This window comes from Pelophylax lessonae, assembly GCF_965119305.1.
Source record: "Pelophylax lessonae genome assembly, chromosome: 6".
NCBI lineage: Eukaryota > Metazoa > Chordata > Amphibia > Anura > Ranidae > Pelophylax > Pelophylax lessonae.
The window spans coordinates 209,932,010-209,944,897 of NC_138773.1; the positions used below are offsets into that span (position 1 = coordinate 209,932,010).

The following is a 12,888-nucleotide window of genomic DNA, read 5'->3' on the forward strand; positions in this document are numbered from 1 at the left end:
TATGCTTGACATTTTATAGATTTGTTGATATGTTTGCGTATGTATTTTTTTCCACTTCATTATGGCACTTTTTGTTTTAAATCATGTCTGTTATATCAAAGACTAGCTATAGATGGAGAGATGTATCGCCTTCTGTAAACTGTAAAAAATATGTCTTATGTTTACAGCAGCTCCATGGTAGTTTGCAATAAAGCCAGTGAGCAGAAGTAAAGGGGTATTAAAAGGAAAAGATCAGCCTGAGCAAACAAATTTCACAGATAACTTTCTGATATTATTGTGTCAGGTCATGTAATCTCAATCTTATTTTTATGACCAGCTTTAGTATTAACCCCATTGTTGTATTAAGCATCTCGGTGTATTATGGGATGATTTTGTACTAGTTATTATTATTTCTTCAATTTTCCCTCAGAATGCATTGGTTTCCTTAAAGGAACTCTGTGGTCTTCCCACCAGCTCTACCCTCAAGCAGAGCATGCTTTCCCTAGCATCGCGCCTAGTGAATAGTGACAACACACCGAACGTAAACCTCACCATGAAAGACACGTATCCCAGTTTGGAGCCTATAGGAACGATACCTGAAGTACAGAAGAAACTGCTCAATGCCTATGATATGGTTTGTACTGATCATCGTTGATTTCAGTTTCATTATTCATTTAATGGATAATTTATTGATGTTATAAACCAAATGCTTTAAGTTAACGTAGTTTTCAGAAATTCCTCAGAAGGCTTACGACTACTCAAATAAGCAAGTAAGTTCTGAGCTTGGGTGTTTACAGTTTTTCATGTATTTTATTGCATCAAGGAGTCAGTATTCCAACTATGAAGGGAAGATATGTGTATTTAGGAATATAGGTTGAGGAAATAAAATAGTTTCCTCCTTTGCCTTTGTACTGTTCGACTCTGCTTAGATAGCCAAGCAGGGAAGAAGCAGCACACAGATAGTTGAACAAACATTTCTGTTTCCGAACAGGCAATCTGAGCGAAAGTGAGACCCGGTACCTGTCAAAACTAGGTACCCACCCCCCCCAAAAAAAATGACATGCCAGATGTGACAGGAGAGGGGGGAGGAGTTCCTAAAGCAGAGCTTTCCCTTTTGGGTGGAGCTCCCCTTTAATCATGATCCAGTTCAATTTATGTGTAACATAATCAGAGGTTATGACTGACTATTATAATTTGAGATTATATTAGACTTAATATGAGATTAAGCAAATAGTCTTTCTAGAAATATCATTATCCATTTTCTGAAAAAGAGAGCAACCTTTGGAGTTCTGGTAATGTTCACTCCTGTTACCTAATGAATGAGAATAAATATTCTAATCCAAAACCTAGTTACCTTAGGATGTTGCCACCAAATAGTGATCATGGTACCCACTTGGCCACAGCTTCGGATGAAGGTATCTTTACAAGGTTAGGTCTGCCAGCTATAAACAAAGTAAATTTACACCACAAAGAACATTTTACCTGACATTTGGAAAAGCATTTGTAAAGATTATCACACCTAAATATATAAAAGAGATAACCATCTTAATGGAATTGGCAGTTCAATGAGATTTCGGTTTATTAGCATATAACAAAAGAAACTTACTCCACTTTTTGTTGTAATTCAAATCCAGGAGACAAACACGTTTTTACTCTAATTCTTCTTACACAAGAATCCTGAAATAATAATTGAATCCATTTAATACATTTGGATCTGTAAAATAATTTTCTCTTTCGTTCATTGACAGACGCAGCTCCAGAATCTTCTTGACATTGGGTTATGCTGCCCCCTACAGGAGGCAGGAAAAAGATTTACTTCTGCCTGGTCACGCGCAAGGAGCTAGTTCCTTGCTGGGATCTCTGGTCCTAGCATTTTTTTCCTCTCATTATTTTCTGTTCATGTAAGAAATACAATCAACTGCTGGACTGGGCGATGGACTGCATATTCTAGATTCTTATGGTCTCTCCAGCGAGCGTGACCCGACCTCAATTTCAGTGCTAGGTCGGCCACGACATAGCCCCACTGGACGGGGGCTAGCCGGCGAGGTAAATGTCTCGCGAGGAAGCACACCGCCTGGTCACGACCTGAGTCTCTGGCCCTCAGCACCCCCTTTCTGATGGTGTGGTGGTCTGCCTGGAGTGGTGCCCACCTGGTTCCAAGGAATGGTAAGTAGTGTCCCCCCCTCTCCCCCTTGCGGGTTTTGGGGTGGACGTGGGCCCCTCCCTGGGATGGTGGGACCCCCAGGTTCCCATCCTTCTCCCCAACCCCTCTAGGGTCATTGTGGGTATTTCGTACCCCCTCACCCCTCCCTGGAGGTCCTGAGCTGGCTTTTGCCATATGCTCTAACGGGGGGCTTCATTTGGGGCTGCTGCTGACTGGTTTCTCCGGGGCACACACCATGGGTTACCACAGGATCCTTCGTCACTCTAGGGGTTGGTGACCTGGGCAGGGGGATCCTAAGGGTTCCCGGCTATTGTGTTGGGCTTCACATCCACGGGTCTGCGCCACACGTGGCTAGACCCCACAGAAAATTTAGGCCGCAGCCTATTGGCCAGACGCTATTTAGGAGGCCCCAGTGAGGGTGGCTGGAGCCACCACCCTCCGTTTGGGCATCCGCCCTCTCCTCTGTTGTTCCTGGGCGGTCAACTCTGGTAGGCTTTGCGCCCAGGGGGCGGGGCATCCTTTGAAATTTAGCCCGCGGCCTACTGGTTCTTGTGGGCGACTCTGGGGGGGGGGGCCTCTGTTGAATGTCCTGTGGCCACCTGCCTCCCCTTGGATGGGATCTGTGCAGCTGGGCCTCCACCAATAATTTAGGCTGCAGTCTGTGGCCTACTAGGCCATGCGACCAGCTTGGCGCCTTCCCTGCGGGAAAGGTGGGGGGGGGTGCTCTGGGGGTGGTCATCTTTGATGACAGCATGCCGCCATTTTTTCCCCTACTTGAGGAAATTGTCACGAGTCATTGACCTAAACGCATTATGTCGGTGCCTACGCATTTTTGCTAGACTGTATCCCTTTAAAGAGTTCTATTAAAAAGATAATAAAGTGGACAGTTACACCTGTGGTGGATTCTCAGGGTTTCAGGCTGAATAACTCCACTTTAATTCCGGTGGAGGAGTCTCCGGCTTTTAAAGACCTCTTTGACGGGAGAGCCGAGGCTTTGGTCTGCCACATGTTTCCTGTGGCTGGTTCGGTCCTTTGGCCGGTGTTTACCATAGCATTGGTGTCCCAGACTTTAACAGAGTGGGCAAAGCTTTTACACCAGGATCTGGAAGGGGAACATCTTCCCTCTGCCCTTGCTAGCTGGCTCGAGGGGTTGCGGTTTTGTCTGTGGTGCCTCCCTGGATGCGGCTCCCTTGGTTTCTTGGTCGTCCGTGACAGCAGTGGTCTTTCGTTGCCTGATATGGCTGAAATGCTGGTCTGCGGACCAGTCTTCCAAGATGGCCTTATCTGTTGTCCCCTTTTTGGGGGATCGCCTGTTTGGATCTTCCTGGATGATATCCTCAAGGGTCTTACAAGGGGGAAGAGTACTCTTCTTTCACTGGCTGCCGGGGGCAAGGAGTCTCGTCACAGAGAGTGGGTTTTTCCAGACCTGCAGACATGCTCTCTTCTGCCTGAAGGGTCGCCCTCACCCGTGTCTGAGGTGGCGGGACGTCTTCACTTCTTTCCGGACCCATGGACCTTCCTGATTCAAGACAGGGGGGGTCCACGAGCTGATCTGGTCCGGCTACAAGATCGGATTTCAGTCTTATCCTCCAGCGAGGTTCTTTCCTTCCAATCTGCGTTAGTCCCCAGACCGCCTGCGAGGTCTCTTTGGGGCAGTGCAAGTCTTTCTACTACAAAGGGTGATTGTTCAAGTACCAAAATCGGAACATTTTTGAGGTTTCTAGTCAAACCTGTTGACAGTTCCCAGGAAGAAAGGCAAGGTATGTCCAGTCCTGGACCTCAAGGCTTTGAACCGCTTGTGCGGGTACAGAAGTTTCAAATGGGGTCCATTCGTACAGTAGTGGCATCCCCACATCAGGGACGTGTACCTTCATATTCCATTATTTGTCAGTCATCAGCATTTCCTCTGCTTGCCGTAAGTGAGGAGCTTGCTCAATTCATAGTGTTACCCTTTGGTCTCGCTTCAGCTCCTCAGGTGTTCACAAAAGTGTTGGTCTCGGTGCTAGCATTGTTTGCGACAGCGGGGGATTGTGGTGCTGGGGTACCTGGATGATCTTCTCCTGTGATCTTCTCTGACAGCTCTAGAGGACAACCTTGACATCACGGTGGGGACTCTGCAGGAGTTCGGTTGGACTTTAAACTTCCAGAAATCTGCTCTGGGCCCGACCACCAAGTTGGACTATCTGGGTCTGACTCTGGACTCGGCCTCAGCTAGAGTGTTTCTTCCACTGGACAGCTCCAGAAGCTGCAGGATGCTATTCGACTTCTGTTGTCCAGTACTCGGTTGTCTCTCAGAACTTGCATGCGGGTGCTGGGCCTGATGGGTCCACCTTTGAGGCGGTTCCATTTGCACAGTTCCACACTAGACCTCTGCAGAGAGAGATTCTTGCCAAGTGGGACAAGATTCCACAGTCTCTAGACAATCTGATCCTGCTGAGTCGGGGTACGAGAGGGTCCCTGATCTGGTGGCTTCGCTCTCCGGCTCTTCGACAGGGAAAATCCTTCCTTCCCCTGTACTGGACGGTGGTCACCACGGATGCCAGCCTGTCCGGGTGGGGAGGTGTTTTGGGCACAGATTGTGCTCAGGGGGTCTGGACTCTGGTGGAGTCTAAACTACCAATCAACGTACTGGAACTTCAGGCGATCAGACTTTGTCTTGCCCATTGGATGGTTCATCTTCAGGGGTGTCCGGTACGGATTCAATCGTACAATGCCACGGCCGTGGCATATGTCAATCATCAAGGGAGCACAAAAAGTGTCCTTGCATATAGAGAAGTAGCCGGCATTCTAAGGTGGGCGGAATGTTCCATTCCAGCTCTCTCTGCCGTGCATATTCTGGGGGGTGGAAAATGGGCAGGCGGATTACCTCAATCGACAGGCCTTGGACCACGGGAAGTATTCTCTTCATCCGGAGGTGTTTCACCAGCTGTGTCTCCGGTGGGGAACTCCCAAGGTGGACCTGTTGGCCCCTCGTTTCAACAGGAAGGTGCAGAGATTTGTGGCAAGGTCTCGGGATCCTCTAGCCGATGCCAGGGATGCACTTGTGGCTCCTTAGAGCCAGTACCATCTGATCTACGCCTTTCCCCCCTCTCAAACTTCTGCCGAGACTTCTACAGAGGATCGAGGCAAAAAGAATTCCAGTTATCCTTGTGGCCCCAGACTGACCTCGCAGGATCTAGTACGGTTGGTCGCAGATGTCCCTTAGTGACTCCCTCTCAGAGAAGACCTGTTGGCCTAATGGCCGATCTTTCATCCTGCTTTACAGTCGCTGGCTTTAACGGTTTGGCTGTTGAAAGCCAGGTGCTGAAGGGTAGGGGTTGTTGGACTCGGTGATTTCCACACTGTTAAAAGCTAGGAAATCTATGTCTAGGAAGATTTACCATCGCGTTTGAAAAGCATGCATTGCTTAGTGTGAGCCTCTGGGGGTTTCTACCTGTTCTTTTTCGTGGCTCGCATTTTGGTGTTCCTCCAAAGAGGTGTGGAACAGCGCCTGGCCCTGGGTACCATACAGGGCCAGGTTTCCGTCTTGGTGATTTTCTTTTGACTTCCTTTGGCTATGCATTTCTTGATTCACACCTTTGTTCAGGGGGTTTGCCACTTGGCTCCACCTGTGCGGTCTCGTTGCCTCCGTGGGATCTGAATTTGGTACTGTCAGTTCCTCAGAAACCGCCTTTTGAAAATATTCGCAAGATCACATTGTCCCAGAAGGTAGCCTTCTTGGTGGCAATTACTTCCGCGCACAGGGTGTCCAAGCTGGCAGCTTTGTCTTGTCGTTGACCTTCTCTGGTGGTTCACAGTGATTAAGTGGTGCTTCGCCCTTGTCAGTCGTTCCTTCCTAAGATTGTCTCTGGTTTCCATCTGAATAAAGAAATTGTGTTGTCTTTCTTTTCTGTGTCCTAAGCATCCTAAGGCGCTTGCCTTGCATTCTCTGGATGTGGTTCGGGAGATCAGGGTGTACCTGGTCGTTTAGGATATTAGACTTACTTTTTGTCCTTACGGATGGACCTCGCAAAGGGTTTGCCACGTCTGCCACGACCATTTCCAGATAGATCAGCCAGACGTTAGTGCAGGGCTATTCAATCAAAGGTCAGGTTCCTCCTTTCCCTGTTAAGGCACATTCTACGTGGGCGCTTAGTGCTACCTGGGCCTTCCGCCATCAGGCATCAGTGTTGCAGGTTTGCATGGCGGCCACCTGGTCGTCTGTGCACACTTTCACAAAATTCTACAAAGTATATGTGTTGGCATCTGCGAATGCTGCTTTTGGCCGCAAGGTTTTGCAGACCGCTGTTTGAGAGGACTTGGTCCTCTTTGAAGGTGTATTTGAGGGGTTATTTTTCTTCTGACACTGCTTGCAACAAAACTGAATGCCTATAGCAGGAAGTGGGAGTATACCCCCTGGGACTGCCCCTTAGGCGTGGTAAAGCTTTTTTCCTACCTAGTGTCCTACTCCTGTAGGTGGCAGGATAACCCATTGGTCAAGAAGATTCTGGGGCTCTATCCATCAATGGACATCAAAGAAAAGGATTTTAGGATAAGACAAAAATCCAATTTTTACATCACTGCGCATAAATAAGGCCATTCACTACTATCAAAGGCTTTTGTTTAAAAAAAATCTCGCTCTAGCATTCATCCAAATACATTTTTATATTTAGAAAGGTGTGTCAGATATTTAGTGCTGTAGATTTATTAGGCATTAAGCCTCTTTGGTTAGGATTTATAATGGTATTTCTTACCACAACTTTGTGAACTAAAATTTTAGCTATAAATTTAATATCTGGCAATCTAAATCTGGATGCATTGCATCATTATCTGGGTTCCATAAAACCTCCAATATCACCTCATACATAGAGGGTGATAATAAATTGAGCTCAAAAGATTCACTGATAAGGAGATGCTTTACTAAATGTGAATACTGTTCAGTTTGAAAGGGAAGTTGCATTTTGCAAGGAAATTCTCCCAAGGACTTGGCAAGTGAGGTGAAGCTTTGCTGACTTCCATCATTCAATCATGTTCAAGCAAAAACATTTTTTTTTTTGTTTTTACTTTCCTTACCTGTGATAGGGTATTCCCTCAAAGTGAAATTTCATCACATTCAGCAAGCACAGGGAAAATCTCCTTGCAATGTGCAACTTCTCATTCAAAGTTAACAGCCTGTTTGCCTTTAGTAAATCCACCATAAAATAGTTAATACGGATAGCAAGAGAATTCCTTTATAAAGTTTGACATAGACAGGTAGTTTTTTTTTTTCCTTCAGCCAGCAGGCTGAACTAAAAAAAAAAAAAAAAATCCACAAAAGCAAGGTGAATAGAGGAACCCGTGTTGTGACACCGAGCTACTCTGATGAAAGTATGTAAAAAAAAAAATGTTAAAAACATTAAATAAAAAAACGTTTATATTTTTTTTTAACATTCTGTCACTTGTCAGTATTCCTGATCACCACCACACCAGTCATTTCATAATGCTGTACTGCACAGGTGACAGAATGTAAAAAAAAAAACAAACAAGAAATTGTGACAAAAATTTACAAAAAAAAAACTCACATAGTGAATATCTTGGGCTGTCTACTTTCCAAAAAGGGGCTATGGGGGGGGGGGGGTGTATTTGTACTGTCCTGTCATTTTAGGACCTAAAGAAATTAGATCAGGACTTGTCAATTTTCAGATATATATACTATAACTTTCACACAGACTAAATAATATAAACATATTTGAGTTATTTTTTTTTTATCAAAGAAATGTAGCATACTACAAGTTTATGAAGAAAGATTATTTGTTTGCAAAATTTTAAAACAGACCCTCAGAAAAACATAGTTTTTTTTTTTTTTTTCAAAACTTTAGGTATACTTTTATTTATATAGCAAAAAATAAAAAACCCAGTGAAGATTAAATACCACCGAAAAAAAAGCTCTATTTGTGTGCAAAAATGATAAAATGGGATTTGGGTACAGTGTTGCATGACTGAGCAATTGCCAGTTAAAGTAGCACAGTGCTGAATAGCAAAATAAAGCGCTGGTAATGAAGGTGGTAAAACCTTCTGGAGGTCAAGTGGTTAAACACATAGATATGAATTCTCAATGCTTTACGACTTGAAAAACGTAGAATGGTGGCTAACTTTGCTTTTCCTGCTGGGACATTGTAGCAAATATCTCTCCACAGTACTTAGTGTATATTATTGTCCATAAATATTGTTCTTGGATTTCAAGAGAAGACCTTTGTCATTGGAAAATCAGAGCTTTACCTGGCTCAGCAGCAAATGTTCTTGTAACTGCCCTACAAATACATGCACTCGTTATCATGAATTGCTGTGAAATGTATGCGAGTCTGTTCAAGTAAGGCATTGATTTTCTCACAGTCTGAGCTGAAGCCAATTACCTGGGGTCTGGACAGTGGGATTTTTTTTTAAAAGCTCAGAACATTTTCTAATGATTTCTTATTCTGGAGATGTGTCAGTGTTGTGCTTTCTGTGGATATTGCCAAGAAATGGACAATCAGGCTTATCTGCACAAGAAGGGGAAATATAAGGGAGGAGGTTAGTGCAATTAAAGTGGTTTTTAAGTCTAAGGCTCCATTCACACCTGAGCGTATCGTTTTTAGGCGTTTTTTTGGTCGTTTTTCCAGGCATTTTTTCATGTGTTTTTCAGGCAAATTTTCCAGTGGTTTGGAGGCAGGCATTGACATCTAACAAAAACGCCTGTAATCTGCCAAAAAAGAAGCTCATGTACTTTTTTTGAGCTTCAGGCGAAAAAATTGCTCATATGTGAACAGGGACCATTGAAATGAATGGGATTTTGCTTGTTGGGCATTTTGAGACTTCAGAGATGAGCGTTTTATGAAATGTGTGTATATGTGTGTGATTTATGTATATATCTTAGAGCTGCACGATTAATCGTTAAAAAAATCACTATCTCGATTGACCCCCCCCCCTTACGATCTTAAAACAGCATGTCCCCGAGTCCTTGATTCTTACAGCCCATTCAGACTGGCGCGATCCGACTTCGAGGGGCGACCTGTGAAGACTTTGGCGCGACTTGCAGGGACTTCACATAATGGAAGTCTATGCAAGTCGCTCCCAGGTCGCCCCAAAGTAGTACAGGACCCTTTTTCTAAGTCGGAGCGACTTGTGTCGCTCCTATTAGAGCGGGTCCTGTGCTAATCAATGGCGAGCGACCGAGCGCGACTTGTCAGGCTGACAAGTCGCCTGACAAGTCGCGCTAGTCTGAATGTGGTCTCACAGAGCCGTTGTAACGTGAGAATTACCTACCCCGTGAGAAAAACCTACCCCTCGTCACTTCCGGCCAGGAACAGCTGAGCAGCGCAGCAGTGCGCATGCTCACAGCCCCGGATACATAATGGAAGAGCTGAGGATCAGACTAGTGCGCATGCACACTAGTCTGAAACGATCTCGGTGTCTGTTAAAAAAACCTACCGACGCGGCGGTGACATAAAATAGCTGTGCTGCACTATGAGTCATCTCCGCTCCTGTCCCGGTCACTTCCCTGATCTTGGCTAGTAAATATAAAAGCGGCTGGCGGCTCCGTGATTTATCTTTTCATACAGCCGCCGCCGCTTTTATATTTAGTAGCCGAGAGCAGGGAAGTGACCGGGACAGGAGCGGAGATGACTCATAGTGCAGCACAGCTGTTTTAATGTAACTGCTCGCGTTACACAGACTGCCGTGAACCGGAAGTGACGGGGGTAGGTTTTTCTCACGGGTAGGTGATTCTCACGGAACACCGTTCTCTGCTCACTCACAGCTGTCAAAAAAAAAAAAAGAGCCTAGGGCAAATGTTTATCAACATCGTTATGGCTGCTAGATAACTCTAAACACAATGTTTTACAATGTATAATTTCATTCTTTTATGCCTTGTACACACGTTCAGATAATCGTACGACAAATCGTTCGAGTAAAGTAGCATGCTACAAAATGTTGAATTCAACCATGTGTACTAACCATATGATTTCTGTCGTACGATTGTGTGAAAGCAACCTGAAAGCGTAGCTACGTCTTAGAAAGTGATGTCACATACGTCACATGCGCGTGACATGCGTGGGTTATTTCGCTGTTTCCGATCATGCGCGGTGTTTGTCAAACGATCTTTAGAGGACGCATAGTGTACTGATTACACGATTGTCGTTCGCTAGGCTATCGTGCGACAGAAGTTTTCCTGTTTGTCCCTTCGGATTTTGTTGGACGAACTGTTGTGATCGGCTGTCGAAAGCAGTGTACTAACGATCAGATTATCGTGCAACCAGGTCGAAAGCGAGTTTTTTCGTACGATTATCTGAACGTGTGTACGAGGCATAAGGCTGCATTCACACTTGAGCGTAGCGTTTTACCGCAATTTTTACCGTGATTTTCAGGCGTTTTTGGAGGCAGGCATTGACATCTATCAAAAACGCTGGTAATCAGCCCAAAAAGAAGCTCATGTACTTTTTTCAGCTACAGGCGTTTTGCAAAACGCTCAGATGTGAACAGGGGCCATTTAAATGAATGGGTGTCACGTACCTGATCGGAAGCCGGAGTGTAGAGAGGGCTCCCCTTGCGGCTAGGTGCAGAGCACCCCTGGAAGTGGGACAGGGAGTGCTGTGCCCAAAGTAGCACTGGTTGCCGGTTGGGATGACCAGATGAAAGCAGGAACCAACTTGTTGAGAAGTCCCAAGCAGGTCTGGAACACTTTGGCAAGGTGCAAACAGGAACAGACTGGGAGAAATACTGGAGCGGAGTCAGGAGTCAAGCCGAGGTCGATTATTGGAGAAGACAACAGGAATCCGAGAGCAAGCCAAGGGGTCAGGAGCCAGGAGAAGCAAAGTCAGACAGTCCGGGTCGGCAATGAGAAGTCAAGATCAGCAGGTTAACAAGGCACAGGGAACACGGGAGGCTGTTGATCATCCAGCAACTAGTTGTTGTGGCTGCTGGCTTTAAATAGGCCGTTTGGCGCCAAGCGCCATTACGCATGGCGTATGCACGTTTGGGCACAAATGCGCCAATGCGCAAATTCGCTGATTCGCCAGGATATTGGTAGTTCCCTGACGCTGCCCCCCCCCCCCCCCCCTGAGGGGCAGCCTTCGGATGCCTAACAGAGCCTGTTTTTCAGGGAATCTTTTGAAAAAGTCACGTAACAGTCTGGGAGCGTGTATATTTCCAGCAGGTTCCCAAGAACTTTCCTCCAGAGAATAGCCCTTCCATTTGATTAAATCCTGAACTTGCCTTCCTCGTCTATGGCAGTCCAGGATGGATTCCACTTCATATTCCGTTTCTCCATTTACTACAACTGGAGGTGGAGGCAAGCTATCTCTTCCAGGAAAAGGACCAGGATTGGCCGGTTTAAGCAAAGACACGTGGAAGACTGGGTGAATCTTGTAAGTATCTGGAAGGCATAATTCAAAAGCCACAGGGTTGACCATTTTCTTGATCGGGAAGGGGTCAATGAACCTTGGACCCAGCTTCTTGGATGGGCAGGCCAACTTAAGGTTAAGAGTGGACAGCCACACTTTGTCTCCCACCTTCAAGGCCGGGCTATCCCTCCTTCTCCTGTTGTAGCATTCCTTATAGGCTTCTTGTGCCTTTTGCATGGTCTTCTGTAATAGCAGAACATTTTCTTGCAGGAAGGCTACCCTATCTTGAACAGCAGGTACCGTAGTTGCAGACACAGGGTTAGATAAAAAGGATGGGTGAAACCCATAGTTTGCAAAAAATGGAGACTGGTGGGTGGAAGCATGAATTGTGTTATTGTACGCAAACTCCGCACACGGGAGTAAGGCTACCCAATTGTCTTGTGAAAATGTGGAAAAGCAGCGGAGATATTGCTTAAGGGTTTGGTTGGTTCTTTCTGTTTGACCATTACTTTGGGGGTGATATGCTGAAGATAAGCAGACTTCAATATTCAAGGCTTTACAGAGAGACCTCCAAAATCTGGAAGTAAATTGTACTCCACGATCGGACATAATGCTGCCGGGTAGACCATGTAGCCTCACTATTTCCTTCACAAAGATCTGTGCCGTGTCCACGGCCGAAGGAGTGCCAACCATGGGAATAAAATGGGCCATTTTAGACAAGCGGTCTGCTATCACCATAATTGTGGAAAATCCCTCTGAAGAAGGTAGGTCCACTATAAAGTCCATGGACAACATTTCCCATGGTTGTTTTGGGACCGGAAGTGGTTTCAACAGACCCCAGGCTTGGACGTGACTGCCTTTACTCCGAAGGCAGGTCGTACAGGAACTCACATAGTCCTTACAGTCCTTTCTTAGGTTTGGCCACCAATAGGATCGCTGAATTAGTTCTAAGGTCTTACGGACCCCAAAGTGACCAGCAAGTTGATGGTCATGAAGAGCTTTAAGGACCGTGAGTCTGGCTTCCTGGGGTACAAAGAACTTGTCTTCATGCAAAAAAAATTTTCCCCGTTTTTTGAGAGTAGCAGTCTCAGGAGCAGTGCAGCGGGCAGAGGCTAGTTCAAGGGTGGTCCTAAGATCAGGCTGGAGTAAAAGAAAGTTTTGAGAGGACAGAATTGTACTGGGGGTGACATCCACAGGAGTTTCAGGGAACATCCGCGAGAGGGCATCTGCCTTCCCATTTTTAGAGCCTGGCCGGTATGTGAGGTGGAAGTTAAACCTCGAAAAGAATAGCGCCCATCTGGCCTGCCGAGGTCTTAGGCGTTTGGCTGATCTGAGGTATTCGAGGTTCTTGTGGTCCGTGAATATCATTATTGGGTGGGCTGCACCCTCCAGCAAATATCGCCATTCTTC

General features: G+C 45.9%; 1 protein-coding gene across 1 annotated transcript in view; it reads left to right on the forward strand.

The window, feature by feature from the left end:
• The window catches only part of PLCL1 (phospholipase C like 1 (inactive)), a 472,369-nt gene that overhangs the window by 336,297 nt on the left and 123,184 nt on the right, over window positions 1-12,888 (forward strand). The window contains 1 exon segment of the mRNA XM_082261768.1: window positions 410-613. Coding sequence (XP_082117894.1) covers window positions 410-613 — 204 coding nt within the window.